Source organism: Amphiprion ocellaris, chromosome 8 (genome assembly GCF_022539595.1).
Source record: "Amphiprion ocellaris isolate individual 3 ecotype Okinawa chromosome 8, ASM2253959v1, whole genome shotgun sequence".
Classification (NCBI taxonomy): Eukaryota; Metazoa; Chordata; class Actinopteri; family Pomacentridae; genus Amphiprion; species Amphiprion ocellaris.
The window spans coordinates 29,688,134-29,705,186 of NC_072773.1; the positions used below are offsets into that span (position 1 = coordinate 29,688,134).

The 17,053-nt window shown below is 43.8% G+C and overlaps 1 protein-coding gene across 13 annotated transcripts in view; it reads left to right on the forward strand.

Annotated features, from left to right (window-relative positions):
* Positions 1 to 17,053, forward strand: part of LOC111573845 (neuron navigator 1-like) — a 94,382-nt gene that overhangs the window by 13,500 nt on the left and 63,829 nt on the right. For 9 of the 13 annotated variants that reach the window (XM_035951875.2, XM_035951876.2, XM_035951877.2 and 6 more), the window contains exons 3-5: positions 3,911 to 4,791; positions 5,571 to 5,662; positions 15,369 to 16,193. In XM_035951875.2, coding sequence (XP_035807768.2) covers positions 3,917 to 4,791; positions 5,571 to 5,662; positions 15,369 to 16,193 — 1,792 coding nt within the window. In that variant the 5' untranslated portion in view covers positions 3,911 to 3,916. Of the gene's footprint in view, positions 1 to 3,270; positions 3,406 to 3,910; positions 4,792 to 5,570; positions 5,663 to 14,930; positions 15,132 to 15,368; positions 16,194 to 17,053 lie in introns of those variants that run through there. The other 4 variants (XM_055012644.1, XM_035951881.2, XM_055012645.1 and 1 more) reach the window with 4 other exon arrangements.

The window sequence follows — 17,053 nt, forward strand, 5'->3', positions numbered from 1 at the left end:
GCTTGAAATCACTTTAATTCTATATGTCTCATTCAAGAAATATGCAAAAAAAACAAAACAGTTTTGAGCAGATACAGTAAACAAACAAACAAACAAAAAAAAAACCTTCACTCAGCACAAGTGAGCAGTCAAGACTGACTCAGCTGTGACCAACAGTTGTGTGATAAAAAAATCTGACTTTTGAGGTTGTCAGCTGCAGACTGTGGTTACAAAGAGCTAAATGACTGAGAAATACAACATACTCAATGCAACATGGTTCAAAAACTGTATACAGTGTTTGTAGAGAATGTGCAAATGTAGGTAGTCCTGGTTAGATAGCTTACCTATAGTAAATTAAACCCCTATTTCCCCCCCAATGTAGATAACACCTGTGGCTACTTGGAAAAACACCTATTTATTCCTTTTTTCAACTTTCCTTTTGCTGTTTTATGAATCAGGGCATTATAATTTTGCCGTACAGCCTTAAAAGGTATTTTTTAGGTCACTGTACTGTTAGCTGTGGTTGTGTAGTTTTTATAGAAATGCAGGACTTTATATTGCAGTGAAAAATAAGCCAACACTGAGTGAAAATAAAACATCCACAAACTGCTTCTGTCACTTAAAAATGTCAAAAACTCTTAGTTTTAGCTTCTTTTATCTCTTTTGGTTGTTAACTGTTTAAAAAAACATTCACTTTCATGTACTCTGGGAAACTGAGTTACAGATATTTTGTGATGTTTTATGGCCTAACTGATTCATCTGTTTGTCATAAAAATAACACCAATACACTAATAAATAGGGAAAACAAACAACTTTAAATACTTTACTCACCTTTTTGCCTTAGCACAAGGTTGAAACTTTGCTTAAACCAGCTGAAAAAGTCAGATTTCTTACATATTTGCTGTGGATGTTGAAATAACTAAATTTTTTATAGTCACAGATTCCTGCACTTTCTATAAGTGAGCTGATTTCTGTATCCAGCCAACTTGCACGCAGTTAGTGTCACGACATGGGGGTGAACCCGAGCAGAGAGCACACAGACGAGGGACTGAGGCAAGAACAAAGGTGGATTTTATTGTTTTAAACAGAGGTTAAGGGAGTGCTGGACGGGGTGGGAAACTGATGTCTGGAGTGGGGGCTGAAGCTGGGACCGAGGAGGGAGCCCTGACAGTTAGACTGAGCATGACACACCGATCAAAACAACAGTCCCACTACTGTAAATATACTTATGTAACAGAAGGGTACAGAGTGATCCTTCAAGCTTGTACAGAGTCTAAACACATGATCAAGAGAACACATCCATATGCTGTAAAATATGTTGTAACAACTCATTTGTAAAGGAATCAGACATAAAATTGATTTCACAATGTTTCACAGGCTTGAAGTTGTTGGTTTCACTCAGCAGAATCGCCTCATTGTTTGCTATTTTTCTGATTTGTTTCTCACTTACACACAGACATCAGCCTCAGCAGATGAGCCTCTGTGTGTTGTTATGTGAGGATGCTGCAGTACCAGCATGACCCCGGGAGAAGCCAATCTCCATACTGATAGACAGAAGGCCAGACTGCACCTGTGCTCCGGTGCTCCTGGAAATCCTAGCAGGACTCATATCAGACGGAGAGAAATTCTGATGCTTATTGGTGTCTGGACCTCCCAAGAGGGAGAGAGAGCGAGATGAGGGTTTACAGGAATGAGGAGGGGGAGAAATTTGGAGAGAGAAAGGAGGATGGATGATCACATCTGTCTCTGTTTACGCACCGCTGCTGTGCAGGTCTTCATTAGCATCAGTCAACAGAGATGGAGCGCTCATCCAAAATACCTGAAATCTCTCCATTTTCTGTGTCATTATATCTGATGTTATGAGTAAGTGAAAGGAAGGTCTCCCACTCAAAAAAGAACCTGTCCTTTCTTTTATGAAAAACTGAAAAGGCTCTCTTCTTTTGAGTTTTTTGAGCTGAAGCAGTCAAATTTTCTCTACTGCAAAAGTATAGACATGCTGCTTAGACTGCTGGAAAAATCTGTGTGTGTGTGTGTGTGTGTGTGTGTGTGTGTGTGTGTGTGTGTGTGTGTGTGTGTGTGTGTGTGTGTGTGTGTGTGTGATCCACATGACACTGTGTGCAATTCTGCGATTAGATGCGCTACGAAATAATCCAACATTTTATCCTCGCGACTTTAACGGCTTAATTTGATACATCTCTGCTTTACTAAAGACAGCTTCCCAAGAAATCTTCAGGCATGAGATTTGATGCTGTTTAAGACAGGGCAAGTAGGGTTAATCGCTAAATCTGAGTATTTCAGAGTGTGTGTTTAATTATAACGATTAAAACCTATTAGGACTTCATTTATCCGAGTGTTGAAATAGAAAAGAATGAAGAAAATGTACAATGAGTTTCAACATCTATGTATATTTGAATGTATATATACAGTACTGTTAGTTTGAATGCTTTCAAAAATCACGCCTTGAATAGTTTTCATATGAAATGCAGTTAACAGATTAGATAAAATCAATATTTCCAAGGTATAGTTGCACAAAGTTTTTGAAGATAATTTGCAGATCTATTGTTCTCAACATCTTGGAGAGCTTTTTTTTCGACTTGGCTGTCTTGTTTCTGTCTTTATGACATCTCAGACTGACTCCATGAAGTTTGATGGCTCTGTGGGAGCCATAAAATCTGTTGCAGGACTCCTTGTTGTTCTCGTCACTGAAATTGTTTATGACTGTGACTGTATGTTTAGGATCATTGTCATGCAGCAGAATGACTCTGGGATCGATCAGAACCCCTAAAAGTGCTTTAAAACTTTAACAGATGCAATTGTGATTTCATTTACAATTATTTATATCTTATTAAACTCGGAATTTAAACAAAACCACTCAATAATAGACGCAGTGGCAACATATCATATAAACTAAATTATTAACGGTAAAATTCATGAAAATAAAGCTCTAACTGAAATAAAATGATGGGAGAAAATGTTCACTTACACGTGAATCAGCTTGACCTCACTTCTCCTCCTCCTGTTAAAAACTTTCCATGCTAGAATTTGACTTAAATGCAAAGAAGCACAATTAAAAGTGTATATTGACACATCATTAACATGTCAAAATTATAGGTGTGGTTTAACAGAAAGCTGCCATGTGCAATTCTGACATTTTGTGAGGGAGACCAAATCAGCTCAGTCTGTGATATTTTCCTCTTTTTCTCCCTCCCTCCCTGCCTCTTTTCCAACCTCACCACCTCCTGCCTGCTTTCCCTCCAGCAGAGCAGCGCGAGGCAGTGAAGTTATATGACAGTTCATGAAAAGTTTCACTTGATCAGCATTCACTGTGAGTTGCATAGGAGGGAACGAATAATCTCAAGCAGACTTTATTTGAGACATCGAAGCGGAAAGCTAAAACTGTGACTATCTGGAGTCAAAGCAAATGAGGTGAGGATGATCACGTACTTCATCTGAAGCTGTAATACGTAAAGAAAGCAATAGTGATTATGGATGTGAATTCACTGGGTGGAGGAGAGTAGGTATTTGAGAATACTGTGGTCTGAAATCAGCTGGTAGATTTTCCTGTGAGCATTTGTCTGTGTTTGTGCGTGAAGCTGTTTTTTGTATTTTGAACTCCCAGCAGGCAAATTTGATTTCTTAGGCGCTCCTTGCCTTGCTGAAAATAAATCCAGCTCGTGGTTTACCATGACTCAGTTTGTCATACGGGCTCGAGCTGCACTACTTAGCTCTGTGTCAGGAAAAGAAAATTCTGGTTTGTCTGATTAATCTCTAATAGAACTTTAACGGAGTGTAACTAACCTCTTAATGGATAACCAAATATTTTTTTGGAGGGCTTCATGGCTAATGGTCTCATACTGTTGTCGTTTTGCTCTGATAGTTGAGTGCTCACTTCACCTTTTTGATGCTGCTCTCCCTGTGTCTCTTCATTTAGGTCAGAATGAGTGGGGGAGTTAACGTGAAGTCAGCCGCCCGCGGACCTCCCTCATCAGGAATCCCTCTTCCCCGCAGCCTGCTGCCCTCCTCTCCCAAAGCAGATCCCCGCCGCCGGGCCAGTGACCTGCCCCGGCCCTCAACGCACACTCCCAAACACACACCCACTCACACACCCACGCACTCGCCTTCACTCTGCCCACGAAACTCCAGCATCTCCGGGCCTCCCTCCAGGGATCTCCTGAGAGATGCCAGCTTCAAAAGTCAACTCTTCCAGCGGGCTGGAGCTCTCCCAACTCCCCAGTTATCACGCTCTGCCTATAGCAGCCCACTGAACCAGCGCAGAATACAACCACCGATACACTCCAAAGACACACTGGATCTGGGAAAACCTACAACCTCGCAATTCCCAAATGATGGCAATTGCAACAGAAGCACGTTCACCAATAAGAACCAAGCATGGGGGGCCAGCAACCTGCGTCCATCGCTTCATTTCAAGAGAGGCGACGACTCAAACACTGTTACCCAGGCAGTTAGTGATAGAATAGCGGGGAGAGCAGAGGAGCCTTCAGAAAACCACCGACCCCAGCCCAGCGTGCTGAACAACGGTAACATTCGGCCCGCTCTTGCTCAATCAAGCTACGAACATGCCATCAGAGGTCAGAGTGACTCCATCAGCCAATCGGATGAGGAGATGGGGACACCTGAGGACAGCAGTCCGGCCTCCTCTCCTGATCCTCTGCTGCTGCCCCCCATCACCTTCACCATGCCAATAATGTCCAAAACATTTGTTGATAAGCAGAAAACACAGAAGGAGGATGCATCTACGGAGACACACATGCCCAAAGTCAACATGGCTACCGTGGCTCCCTTCAGCTACAGGTAAGTGGTCCGTACTCACACACAAACGACAATTTATCTCCACATAAGCCCTCATTCACAAGCCCCATGTAATTATCATATTTCTCTCCTCATGATCCAACTCTCTCTACACATTCTGACTTCCACTCGGGATACCAAAGACCTGCCCAGAGGCCGATCGTGGCCATTTCCATCTAATTTCAGTCTTTTATATCTCTTCCAGTGAAGCATTTGTGTGCTCACGCATACACACACTTGAAGTTTTCTGGAGCAGAGTTGATTGTTAAAGTCCTCTTGACAGCCTCTGGGCTGACTCGGTATACTGTTGTTCTCCCTCTCACACACACTCACAGTCTCTCATGATGTGGGATGAAAACAAGAAAACAGTCAATCTGGTTTTGTTTTTTTAGTTTAAAAAAATGACAGCATTACAGTGTCTGATGTGTGCTGTTGAGGGGTTTATGGTGCTTTCGTGAAGTAAATCAAACCACGAAGAACAGAAAATTAGAACAATATTTTCATTGAATGGGTAGTGTACAGTGCTCGATATAAAAAGCATTTAAGAGAAAACATGTTTCCATTTATTTGTATTTGTTTTATAATGGTGGAATTATACACAGTGCTTTGTGCACAACTGCATGTGTGATTTTATCGCTTTTATGGGAATTACTGTGATAGTCATAGTCCCTTTTCTTCTGCTGCCATACACAGTAGCTGGTGTATTTGATTTTAACAATATTAAAGAGATTTCCGTGTTCCCTGACAGATATGTGATGGTTGTGTTTCTGATGTGTTGACAGGTTCCAGGCACAGGAGAGTGATTTTTCAGTTGACGAACTCAGTGACTGCTCTTCTGGATCGATAGAAGTCTGCTGTGATGACCTAACGCCAGGTTAGACACACTCACTCATGAGCACATTTCACATCAGGTTTCCTCCCTCTCATTCTCCTCAGCTGAACCAAACTTCGTCTAGTTTTTTTCTGCCCGGTTAGCCAAGAAGCGAAGAGCCCCTGTGGCAGGTACGGCTGATGCCTACTTTCTGGCAGCCAGACGTATTTACAGCAGAAGCCTCAGAAATGGCGTCAGACAGTACATGCCAGCGGCTGACCTTTGGGTCTCATTGTGGAACCTGAATAGAGTCAGCGAAGACGAAGGGACAACCATTCTTTGTCCAAATGTGTGTCTGTCGTGCTGCAACTTATCAGGCCTCAGGAGCCGTGTCTGAAGTTAGGTGGTGTAGTTTTATGTGTGTGTGTCTCAGCCCGGGGCTCTGCTGACTGCAGTGGTTCCTTGATGAAGAGATGGAGCAGAGAGATGGGCTCAGGATGTTAAGATGAAGGACGATGACAGTGGTGATGTGGGTCAGTAATGGGATGAAATGGGGCACTTCTCCACTCGCTGCCAGGCACTATTATACACACATTGATTCCAGCTTCATCCAAGAGCCGTCGAGGAGTTTGAACCCTTCCTTCCCTCTCTCTTGCACTTCTTCTTTATCCAGCTTCAATGACCTAAAAAGTCCCAGTCCCAGCATGACCCCCCTCCCTGTCCTACTCCTGTGGCTTTGAGTAATGGCTTGCTCTGTACCCACAGCTACAGTCATGCATTGTCGTGGTCATTGTGAGTCTGAGGATGTGAACGTGCTTCAGAGATATGACTATCAGTGGCTTAGTGCGTCATTCTTTTTGATGTGGCGACAGTTGAATAGCAGGGGATTGACTGCCAAGCTTTAAAATGTGCTGACTAGAGTTAATGTGTGTGAAGCTTGAATAGCAAAAAATCTCTCCTGCTTATACACACAGGTAGAATATGTACAGTGTAGTCAGAAAAAATGCACCAGTTGTATGTTTTTGGCGTAATCCTGCATGCTGAGTTATAATATGAAGCAGTGGCACTGAGTTTGCAGTGCTGTTTTCCAGTTTTAGTGTTGCTCTTACATACTGGGTAAACACTGTGGGAATCCTAATCCTTTTAATACACATTGCATACACAATGTATATAAATAGATACAATTTCTATGCTGTTGAATGTGAAAATCCTCAAATTAAAGTAGCTTTAATCCATATTTTAGCTAGTAGAGTGGTGCAATTGATAGCACAGTCTGTTTGGTCAATATACTTTGTTGTATGACCTGCAAAACTAATAGCATCCGTGTCAGGCTCATTTGCACATTATGTTTGTCCGAACAGACTAAACTAAGATGATGCTTAAGCATTTAGCTGTAACTGCCACAGTTTACCATTTTGCAAAGACCGGATCATGTTGGTTTGTGGAAATGATTGTTAGGGGTTTGGTTTTTGTTGTTGTTGTGTTTGTAAATGAAATACAGCAAGATGGTTTTCAGAAGGCTGCCTCTGACTGTCAGTCAGAAATGCCTAAGTTGGTTTTTAGTTGTTCAAATGACTGTAAATATGAAGAGGACAAAAACAAACCAAATCTAAAGTCTCTTTTAAAAAAAAAGAAGTAAAATTATATATTCAAGACCACAGACATCAATCCAAAAACACAAATTGATCCCCCTTATTAGTGTCTTCTCAGTCAAATAATTCTGCCATCCTGCTTGTACAAAATTCAAATTACATTCAGCAGATGTTCATCTTGGTATACTTATTTGTTTCATTGAAGCAGCTTTTCTGTTCAGACACAGCTTGGAAAGAAAAAGGAAGCAATGCACAGAGAGAGAGAGAGAGAGAGACAATACAGAAAACAAAGAATCATAAAAATGTAATGTGCTCTTAAGAAGTGGTGAAAGCTGCTGCTCTCCACTGTAGAAATCTGTAATAAATTCTCTCCAGAAGCTCCACAGTTGCTGTTGTCTACTTAGTAACTTCACTGCACGTAGAAAATATATCATCTTAGGACATCTAATTATTGTTATTTATTATTGTTATTATAATTGTTTGAACATAGAACAGAAGCCTTAACATTATAGTTCCCTTTTTTTGCTCATCTGGCCCGTCTGGCTACCAGAATAGAGTTCCTTGCAAATAAAACCTTTTAAAACCTTTTCTGGAGGTTTCGGCCAGCTGGCTGTGGAAAGGGGGGGATGGGAAGTGGTGGTGGACCTGCCCCAGTCTTTAAAGCACTCTGGCTGTCTTGGGCCTATGGTTGTGGCCTTGTAATTGGTCCCTAGCAGGCGTTAGGAACAGAACTAAAGTGTCTTAGACTCCTCTGAAGCTGCATTTACATGGAGGGTGGGCTGACACCGTAATAACTGTAATTTAGGGAGCTGAGGAAGGGAGGGAAATGGGGTGGAAGGCAAAGTTTGAAGCGGCGGAAGTGAGAAAGAGTGAGAATGGTGAGAGTAGAGAAGAGAAGGCCAACGGGGTCAGTGGGCTGATGGGTTTTGTTTTATGCAAAGGAGGACAGAGAACAAACATCAAATGTGTGCCTGGAGATGAAAAGACAGATTGAACGTCGGTTAAATATTTAAAATCAGTTGGCCCTCACGAACACACAACAAGGCTAAATTCTGATCTGATTTGTGACTATCGTAGGAGTCATTTTCCTTAAATGTAACATTTTCCATATGCTTGCACTCACATAGATTAAATCAGGGGTAACATAATCAGCTCTTCCATCTACTATCTGAGACCCTAATGAAGACCTGAACATTTAATGTGACTGAAGGACCATGTGGTCTTTCAATTAGACCACAGACCTCCTGACCTTATTGCTCTCCAGAGAGGTGTATTTGAGCACACATTCGAATCTGAGTGTGTGTGTGAATGTGTGTGTGTGTGTGTGTGTGTGTGTGTGTGTGTGTGCGTGTGTGTGTGTGTGTGTGTGTGTGTGTGCGCGCTGACGTATGTATGTGTGACAGTACACAGATGGTGTTTGAAAGATAAATGTAATGTGGACTGAGTATCATTTTTCATCTCCCAGCAAGGATACGGCCCTTCAACTCCCCACGGACACTCTAAAAGTCTGTCAGTACACACACACACACACACACACACACACACACACACACACACACACACACACACACACACACACACACACACACACACACACACACACACACACACACACACACACACACACACACACACATGGCAAAGGTCATAATTTACATTTGATGGAAATATTCCGTTAATAAGGATATGAAATACCATACAATAAACCACAAAAATTAAAAAGAAGGATAATCCAGGTTTGGATTAATTCATTATTTTAAAACAAATGGACGTCTGTTCCTTTGAAACTCCCACATTGTCTGTTTTCATAATGTGTTTCTTAGGGCAACCCAGTAATTGAATTCAGTAGTTAGGCACTAACTCAGTTTAGCAAACGGTATAATATTCATTACACAGGAAAATGTTTCTGTTATTTAGAAAGATTAAATGTTTACTGAAACTGAATTCAATTGCACTGAGGCAGTGCAACATTTATTTTACTTAAATTCTTGTCATGTTGTTATTCCAGAGTCATGCAATAATCTGATCAAATAAGTAATTTCATTATATATTTAATTTTGTGTCAGTCGTTTCACATTTTAAAACTATCAGTAAACCAGAAATACTGTATATGGCTTTTATTTTTATTTTTATTCTCATGCAGACCAGTGGTGTCCTGCATACCACACTATCTGAAGCCTTCTTTTGGAGAAATTAGTTCTGAAAACCCTTGGTGGTTTTTACTTTTAGACTAGCAAAAGGCAGGCAAATCTTTAGTAATGAAGGTATGAAATCAGCTTGCCGTTTGTAAATGCCACGCTTGCCATCCCCTTAATGCCCTGGGATAGTCTGGTGAATACCACTTTGATAACCCCGAGCGCATCCACTCTTAGACAGTGTGTAATCCTCTTTGGCCAATCTAATCAGGGAGGCATATGCTGAGTTGGCATTGGACAGTGATGAGTGGTTTAGTAGCTTTAGGAAGATGATCAGATATAAGAATGGACTAGATTAATGCCCACTCTTATCACCAGGAGTGCCGCAGTAATCACTATTTATGGTTTAATGTCATGCTCTGCTCTATATTTGACCTTACCTTTGACCTCTTCTGTGCTCTAGTATCGTGTCGGCTGGTGCGGTGGCCCAGTTATTTATGTTGGGGTTTGGTGGAGAATGCCTATTTTAAATATTTGTCTGATCCATACTTGAGCCAAAAAAGGCTCATGTAATTTACACACATGAATAAACATGCAAAAATTCACTCAGACACACAGCGAAGCTTCTCCTTCTACCATACATACCACCAGCCTGGTATGACAATGCACCAAGACAGTTGTTGCCATCTCCTCCTGCCTCCTCTTCTTCTTTCTCAACCTCTCACTCCCCCAGGGGCATTTTCTTACAATGTAGTAGGGCACACAGTAATGCAAAGCTGCATTACAGTGCAGCAGATAAAGGAGGAGAGAATGGAGGGAGGAGGTGAATTGAGGAATGGCTCAATGAATGCACACTCAAGATCCTTCTTGACCTATGGGGTGACTCCCAACCAGGGAGTCGAGTTAAGTCACTCATGGGACCACACACACAGGAATGGAGTCACACAGACATCTATCTGTCAAAATTAATAACCCATTGAGAATCAAGCACACACTTGCGTACCAGAAGATACACACATACTGCGCAATTAGGATGCACGTCATTCACGTTTGTATTTTTGGACTCAAACACTACTGCACATTTTCCTACAACAACAGTTTTTTCAGCAGCAGAAGCACAAGTGAACACACACTTACACATGCTGATGATCCATCGCTGCCGTATGCACACCACGCTGTAACCAGGCAACCACTCTCTGCAGCAGAGCATTGTGGGATACCCCTGGGAAGTGTGCTGAGAATGTCAACACTGAGGTACCTGTGAGGGTGCGTCTACAAAGAGCGATACCTTATAAAAACACACACACACACACACACACACACACACACACACACACACACACACACACACACACACACACACACACACACACACACAAGAGATTCATTCTTTCTACATATTTTAAGACTCTCAGGATGGCAGTGGATGTTTTTGAGCTCTCAGCTGGTGTGTGATTCATGATGAGTGGGTGACGTTCAGCCTGGGAGAGAATGGTGTTTTTGTTGGATTAACATTTGCGCCTCCGGAATCAGGAGTTAGCAGGACTGATGCACTCACACTATTGTCACTGATAGCTGAATTGCCCAAATGCTTAAGCCACTGACTCATGCTATGCATCATCAGTACTTGGTGAGGACCACCACAGAAGTGTCACTGTGGAAAAACTGCCGCTCTTACTCACACATCCAGTCTTAACTCACACCAGAAAGCCATGTACTGTATGTACTCATCAGATTGCCGCCTCAGTGTTTTGTGTGTAAACAGGACATTAATAGCAATGTCATTGTGTTCGTACAGCACCAACTGACTGTGACTGTGAGCCTTCCCTTGTGTATAAGTGTGTCATAGTCTGGTATTCTTCATTGTGTCCTGTAGACCCCATGCCTTAGTGTGTTAGCGGACGTAAGGAAACTTAGCAGGAGTGTCGAGGCAGTGAGGCAGGATATCCCCCCTCTGTCTTGCAGGCTTCCTTTGCTCCTCTGGCACACATGCAGAGATCCTTCCTCACCCATCCTCTTCCTCCTCCTCTCACTTTCCTCATTGCACTGTTTTCTGAGTTGCAATTTCACGTTCTTACTTTTCACGTTCTTACGTTCTTTCTTACTTTTTCCTCACCAGTAGCATCTATCGCTCATGGCGGTGGCCCTAACTTGTCCTGATTTGCTCTGTTTTTCTTCATCTTCTATTCTCAGTTGCACTCACTCTTGTCATTTTCTTTCGCACTTGTCTCATCTTTAGAAGAACTTTTTTTGCCCGTGTTCTTGCGTGGAAAAAGAGGAACCAAGAGGGAGTAGGTGAAAGTGAGAACGCATGCCATCTGCTTAGTCGAATGGGAACCGCGTCTCTTCAAGTTTAAGGCGATGTGATACAATTAGTTGCATCCAAAGCTGCAGCGCTTTCCTCCTCTCTCACAGTACTTTTCCTTTCAAAGCTGGAGACCTTGTGTAACCTTGTTAACATGCATATAATGCACCGCACAGTGTGTCCAAGTGTGTGTCCCGCTGGCTGCTTCACATGACTGCTCCGTCGAAATATAGTGGTGAAGTTGTTCCAAACTGTTTAGAGATGCTAGGGCAAATATACTCATGCAAAGTAGTGAGACACTCTGTCCCTTCCTGCCTGTCTGGTCTGTTTCTCTCAGCCGCTATTTGACTCTGTGCTTTCAATCTACCCATTCATCCCTGTATCTCTTTTTACCTGTCTCCTTAACTTTGCTTAGAAGTGCCTTTATATGTGAATGGAGCTGTTTTCTTGTCATCGAAGCAAATTTCCCAAGATTTCAGTGGTCAGCCCACAAACACAGTATCACACACACACACACACACACACACACACACACACACACACACACACACACACACACACACACACACACACACACACACACACACACACACACACACACCCACACCCTTACTTCTATAGCATACTAAATGTATGAGGCTGCTATGTGCTGAATGTGTGGGCTAATACCAAGCACTGGCACTCATCGCACTCTGAAACTGCCAGCATCTTTGATGTCTGGCCAGATTGCTCAGGTCAGTCAGACACCCTGCACAGACTGCATGCTGTGTGTGTGTATGTGTGTGTGTGTGTGTGTGTGTGCGTGTATAGAGTTAGAGAGAAACTAAGTGGAAATAGAAGGAGAGAATATACAGTGTGTTTACACCAGCCATATATTAAAGTGAGTGGACTGTGGAGCCAGAGAGACGAGTGCTGGAACAAACAAGTAGCTGTGTGTTGCCAACACTTTACCTGTGTGTGTATACGTGCTTTCAAGAGCACTGACGCCTGTCTTTGCCCCATGCGCATCTATGCACCACACAGACCTGCCTTGTATGTGGTCACTCACTTTTGACTAACCTTAATCCCTCATCAGGGAGGTATAAGAGCTGACGTATAGCACCTATTAGCCTTAAATTACATCCCTCACCCCAACTACTGGTCTGCTACCGGCCCCCAGAGCCCCCATAACTGTCACCACACAGCTCTGGCTTCAGTGTGGCATAACCACCTTAACATTGGCTCTTTATTAAAGGTAGCTGCTTCTAATTAATGGCTTTGGCCTTTAAACAATAAAACAGCCAATGCATGTCTGTGTTTCTGTCTGTACTCAGCTTCTGTATTACACACACTCATTCAACCCCAAACTGATGTTAGATTGGGGGCAAGCGTGCTGTGCATGCACCTTAATGCGTGTCGTTGTCATTTTTTAGGTTCGGTCGGCGCCGGTTTGGATACTGTTGAAAAATGAGCAGTTTTTAAAGTACCTCTCTAATATTAAGTGCTGAATGTGAGCCAAAAGGACATTGCTTGTTTTCACTCTCTCTTAGCGTCAACTGATTTATGCAAATGTAACAGAAAACAGCCTGCTTGTTTTAATACTACTTTATCGCCTGATAACATCATAGCTGCAGGCACTGCCGCTTGCAAACCAGAGGAAAGTGAAGTACGGTTACGGTAATACACCCAGTCCGAAAACACTCCACCAGCTACAAAACCAGTCTGCAGACAGGATGCATTAATACACAAAAACAATTTTAATGCTAACAGTTTGTATTGATTGTTAATGGGTCATGATGGACTTGATGATGGCTCATTTTATCCCCCGTCATCATGGTTACCTGCAACAGAAATTAAAAGAGATGAGAAATTATGACATCATGCTATTTCTTTGTCTTGGCTATCCGATCTCCACCCGGGTCTGTGTGTAAGGAGGAATTACAGGGGTAGATTCTGTTGGAATTTCTATCAGTCAGACAGTGAATAAAGGAAATAATAGGGAGGATGAGGAGGATATTCCTGTTTCTTGATTGAGATGGGATGTCTTTGCAGTGATGAAATGACGTCGCTGAATGTGCCAGAGCCTAACCGAGTCCCTGGACTGGAGCTTTGGCTTCTCTCGGCCTGTCTCATCAATGTGACACGCTCACAGAGACGGACCCGCGCACACACTCGTACACAGAGACAAAAATATCGACAGCAACGCTCATTCACACACACCCACACACATGCGCACGTGTGCTTGTTTTAAATCACTGGGGTATCGTAATTGTCCTGCTGACAGATAGACTGACTGAGATTGTGATGAATCTATACCCTGCATGGCCTGTACGTCTGTATTAAATAGATGAGAGGGGGAGGGCGATCTACTGGAAGGAAAGGAAGGGAGGAAATGAGAAAAGAGGGATGGAAATGAGCGGAAAGGCAATAGGTGGCAGGTGGGGGTTACGTGACGTTCATCTGAGGTCTGTTGGCTACTAATTGAAGCACATTTAGTCTCGTTGTGTATGAGGGCCTGGTAAATGTGGATTCTCCTCTGCTAAGCTGATCCTACAGTCACGGCTGTTTTTCAGATAATTTGAATCAGCTTAATCATGGGTGGGCCTCTGGTGATTAGGACACATGAGAAAATCTGAATGTGAATGGGTGAATAGAACAGCTAATGTGATTATGAGTGATGGCGGGGTAGAAGTGGGATGGGGTGGAGAGGGGGCGTCTATATTTTGGCTGCATGATTTGGTAACTAAGATAAATTGAGCAGATGAGCTCATTATAATTGTACTTTCTTTTCCTGCTTTTATTCCCTTCTTTGTAGTACTTTCTTTTCGAAAAAAGAGAGAAAGGAATATGAACAAAGGGATTAACTGACAGAAAAAGGATGGGGAGAGTAAAAGGGAAGAACGATTTAGAGGGAAAGCCCTATTGAAATGGATGTGCTAAAAAAACAGAAGACAACTGGTATTGCAACACTGGAACAGGGAAGAGCTGGGTTTGAACAAGATGCTGGTAATTTATCGTCAAGCCCTTATGTTCGCACTCACTGGTGTGCAGCATAACACAGCATCTGCGGAGTGTGTGTTGGAGGGAAGGAGAGAGAGGGAGGATCGAGCAGTGAATCAGTCAGTGGGAGGAGAGAGAGAGAGAGAGACAACAAGAAGGAAGGAGGGAAGGAAAAAGGAGGAAGAAGGACGGGGAGGGTGAATGAGCCGGTGGGGGTAGAGAGAGCAAACCGGAGAGTGAGGGAGGAGGAGAGGGAGGAGAGAGAAGGAGGGGGGGGGTGTTGCTGTTGCTGCTGCGACTGTTTCTGCTGTCAGTCGGCTGCTGCTTGCCTGGTGAACAGGAGGGAGTACAGAGCAGGAGAGAGGCAGTGGGGGACACGGAGAGAGAGGCTGGTCAGTGCTGTGGTTTATTCTGGCAGCTCTATTGTCATCTGCGTGGCTCGGGGAGCTGCAGACTCGCTGTGAGGGAGTGGATTTAGGCTCTGGACACAGATCTGCAGATCCATGGATTATCAGCAGTGAGTAAGGCTGTCACTCTACTAACCCACTCATCATTTTCAACACAGGGATGAACCCACAGTCTCTCACTGCGGGGAGTCTGCCTCTGTCTTGAACCAGGGGTAGAGAGGGAGAACAAACCAGACAGTCTTTGTGTGTTTTTTTTCCCCTCTATTTCAACCCTTTCTCCTTCCATTTCTTTCATTCCGCCTGTGTGTATTTCAGAGTGTGTCACTGATGCTGTTGCTTGGCTCTCTGCAGGAGGGATGCTGGAGGCTAATGTGGCTAACATTAGCATGACGGCTAAGCCCAGAGAGCTGGACCTCAGGTCTGCGGCTGTCTCCTGCCAGGATCCTCCAGCCCAGGCCATGGCCTCTAGGAAGCCACTGGCCAAGCCCTCTGCTCTGCCTCAGGGGCCTTCGCGTCCCTCTGGGTCGGAGCTCAAGGTCTACCGGCCCACCTCTGGATCTATCCCCATTCCAATCCCCAATCCATCCAGGCTCCGGAAGCAGCGGTCACTCAACAACCTGTCTGTGCTCACTGATGCTGAGAAGAAGCTGCACCTGTATCAGTCTCCCCGGTGGAATGATGATACAAGTCGACCTGGCACTGGGACCAGCAAAGTGGGCCAGGGTAAGACAGGTCAAGCCGGGGGTGGGAGACCGCCACTCTCCCGGACACTTTCAAAGTCAGAACAGTCTCTGTTCCAGGGGAAGCCCAAATCCTTCTGCTCCCCGCCTGTAACTTCTAATGCGGGCAAGCCGAGTAGAATCCCTGCACCTGGTAAACCACGGGGACCTTATGCTGAGGTCAAGCCCATCAGCAAGGCCTCTGAGGCAGGCCAGAGTGCAGATTCAGACCATGCTGACCACCCAACTAAAGCTAACTCCAATGGAGCTGGGAGTACTGGAACTAATGGCAAGAAACCAGGGGAGAAAGTGAGATCTGGTTCTCTGTCAACAGAGGAAAAGAAAGACAAGAAGGGGATAGAAGGAGAAGATGATAAGAGCTTCCTAAAGGTGGACCCAGAGTTAGTGGTGACGGTTCTGGGAGACCTGGAACAGCTGCTCTTCAGCCAAATGCTGGGTGAGTCTGCTGTTTCTGATCTGATTCTGCTATTTTATTGTCACTATTATTGACATTATTTGTACTCACTCGGGAATGGCTGTGTTCACTTACGCATCGGTTCAGTGGGCATGAAATAACAAAAACAAACAGTCGAGCTTGACCGAGCCGAACCACCTGAATACCTCACCTCTCCTCTCCACACCCAAACCTTCCCCACCAGCTCTGACTCTACCAGCAGCATCAACACTGAATTTTAAATGAGTCCAGTCTCCATTGCAGCAGACCACAATAACTGTGTGTTTCTAAGTGCTTTCCTCTATAAAATGCTGACAAGCCTTCGTTGGAGGTGGTGAAAGTCTTCCTGTTTACCACACTGTTACGGTCACACATGCTTTGTCTAAATGCGTGAAATTAATTTTCACTGTGTGTATTTGCTCGGATACATGTGCAAGCAGCGTGTGCTCCTATAAAACAGCTGAAGTAAGCATTTCCAGGAGCTGACATTGTTTTGTTGTTGATTCATTAGCCAGCGTTGGAGTGTTTTGTCCTAGTCTCATCTGACCCACTGCCACAGTGAGCTAGATTTATATTAACCTATTAACTAGGGCCCCTCTTCTTCTGTCATTATATCTCCCTTTTTCTGTCTCTACATCAACAGCTCTGTCGGCATTAGAGAATATTCTAGAATTAAAAGGATTTATCGATATCAAAAGGCAAATATCTGCTACTGCATCACCGTACGCAGCAGTTGGGAGTCTAACCGCATGTTTGTGCCTGTCTGCTAGCCCACACCAAAATCAGCCATTCGTTAATAAAGGCCGTGTGAGTGGGACTCGTGGGGAGTGTGTTTTTGGTCGGTAAATAAAACGGCTGCATAT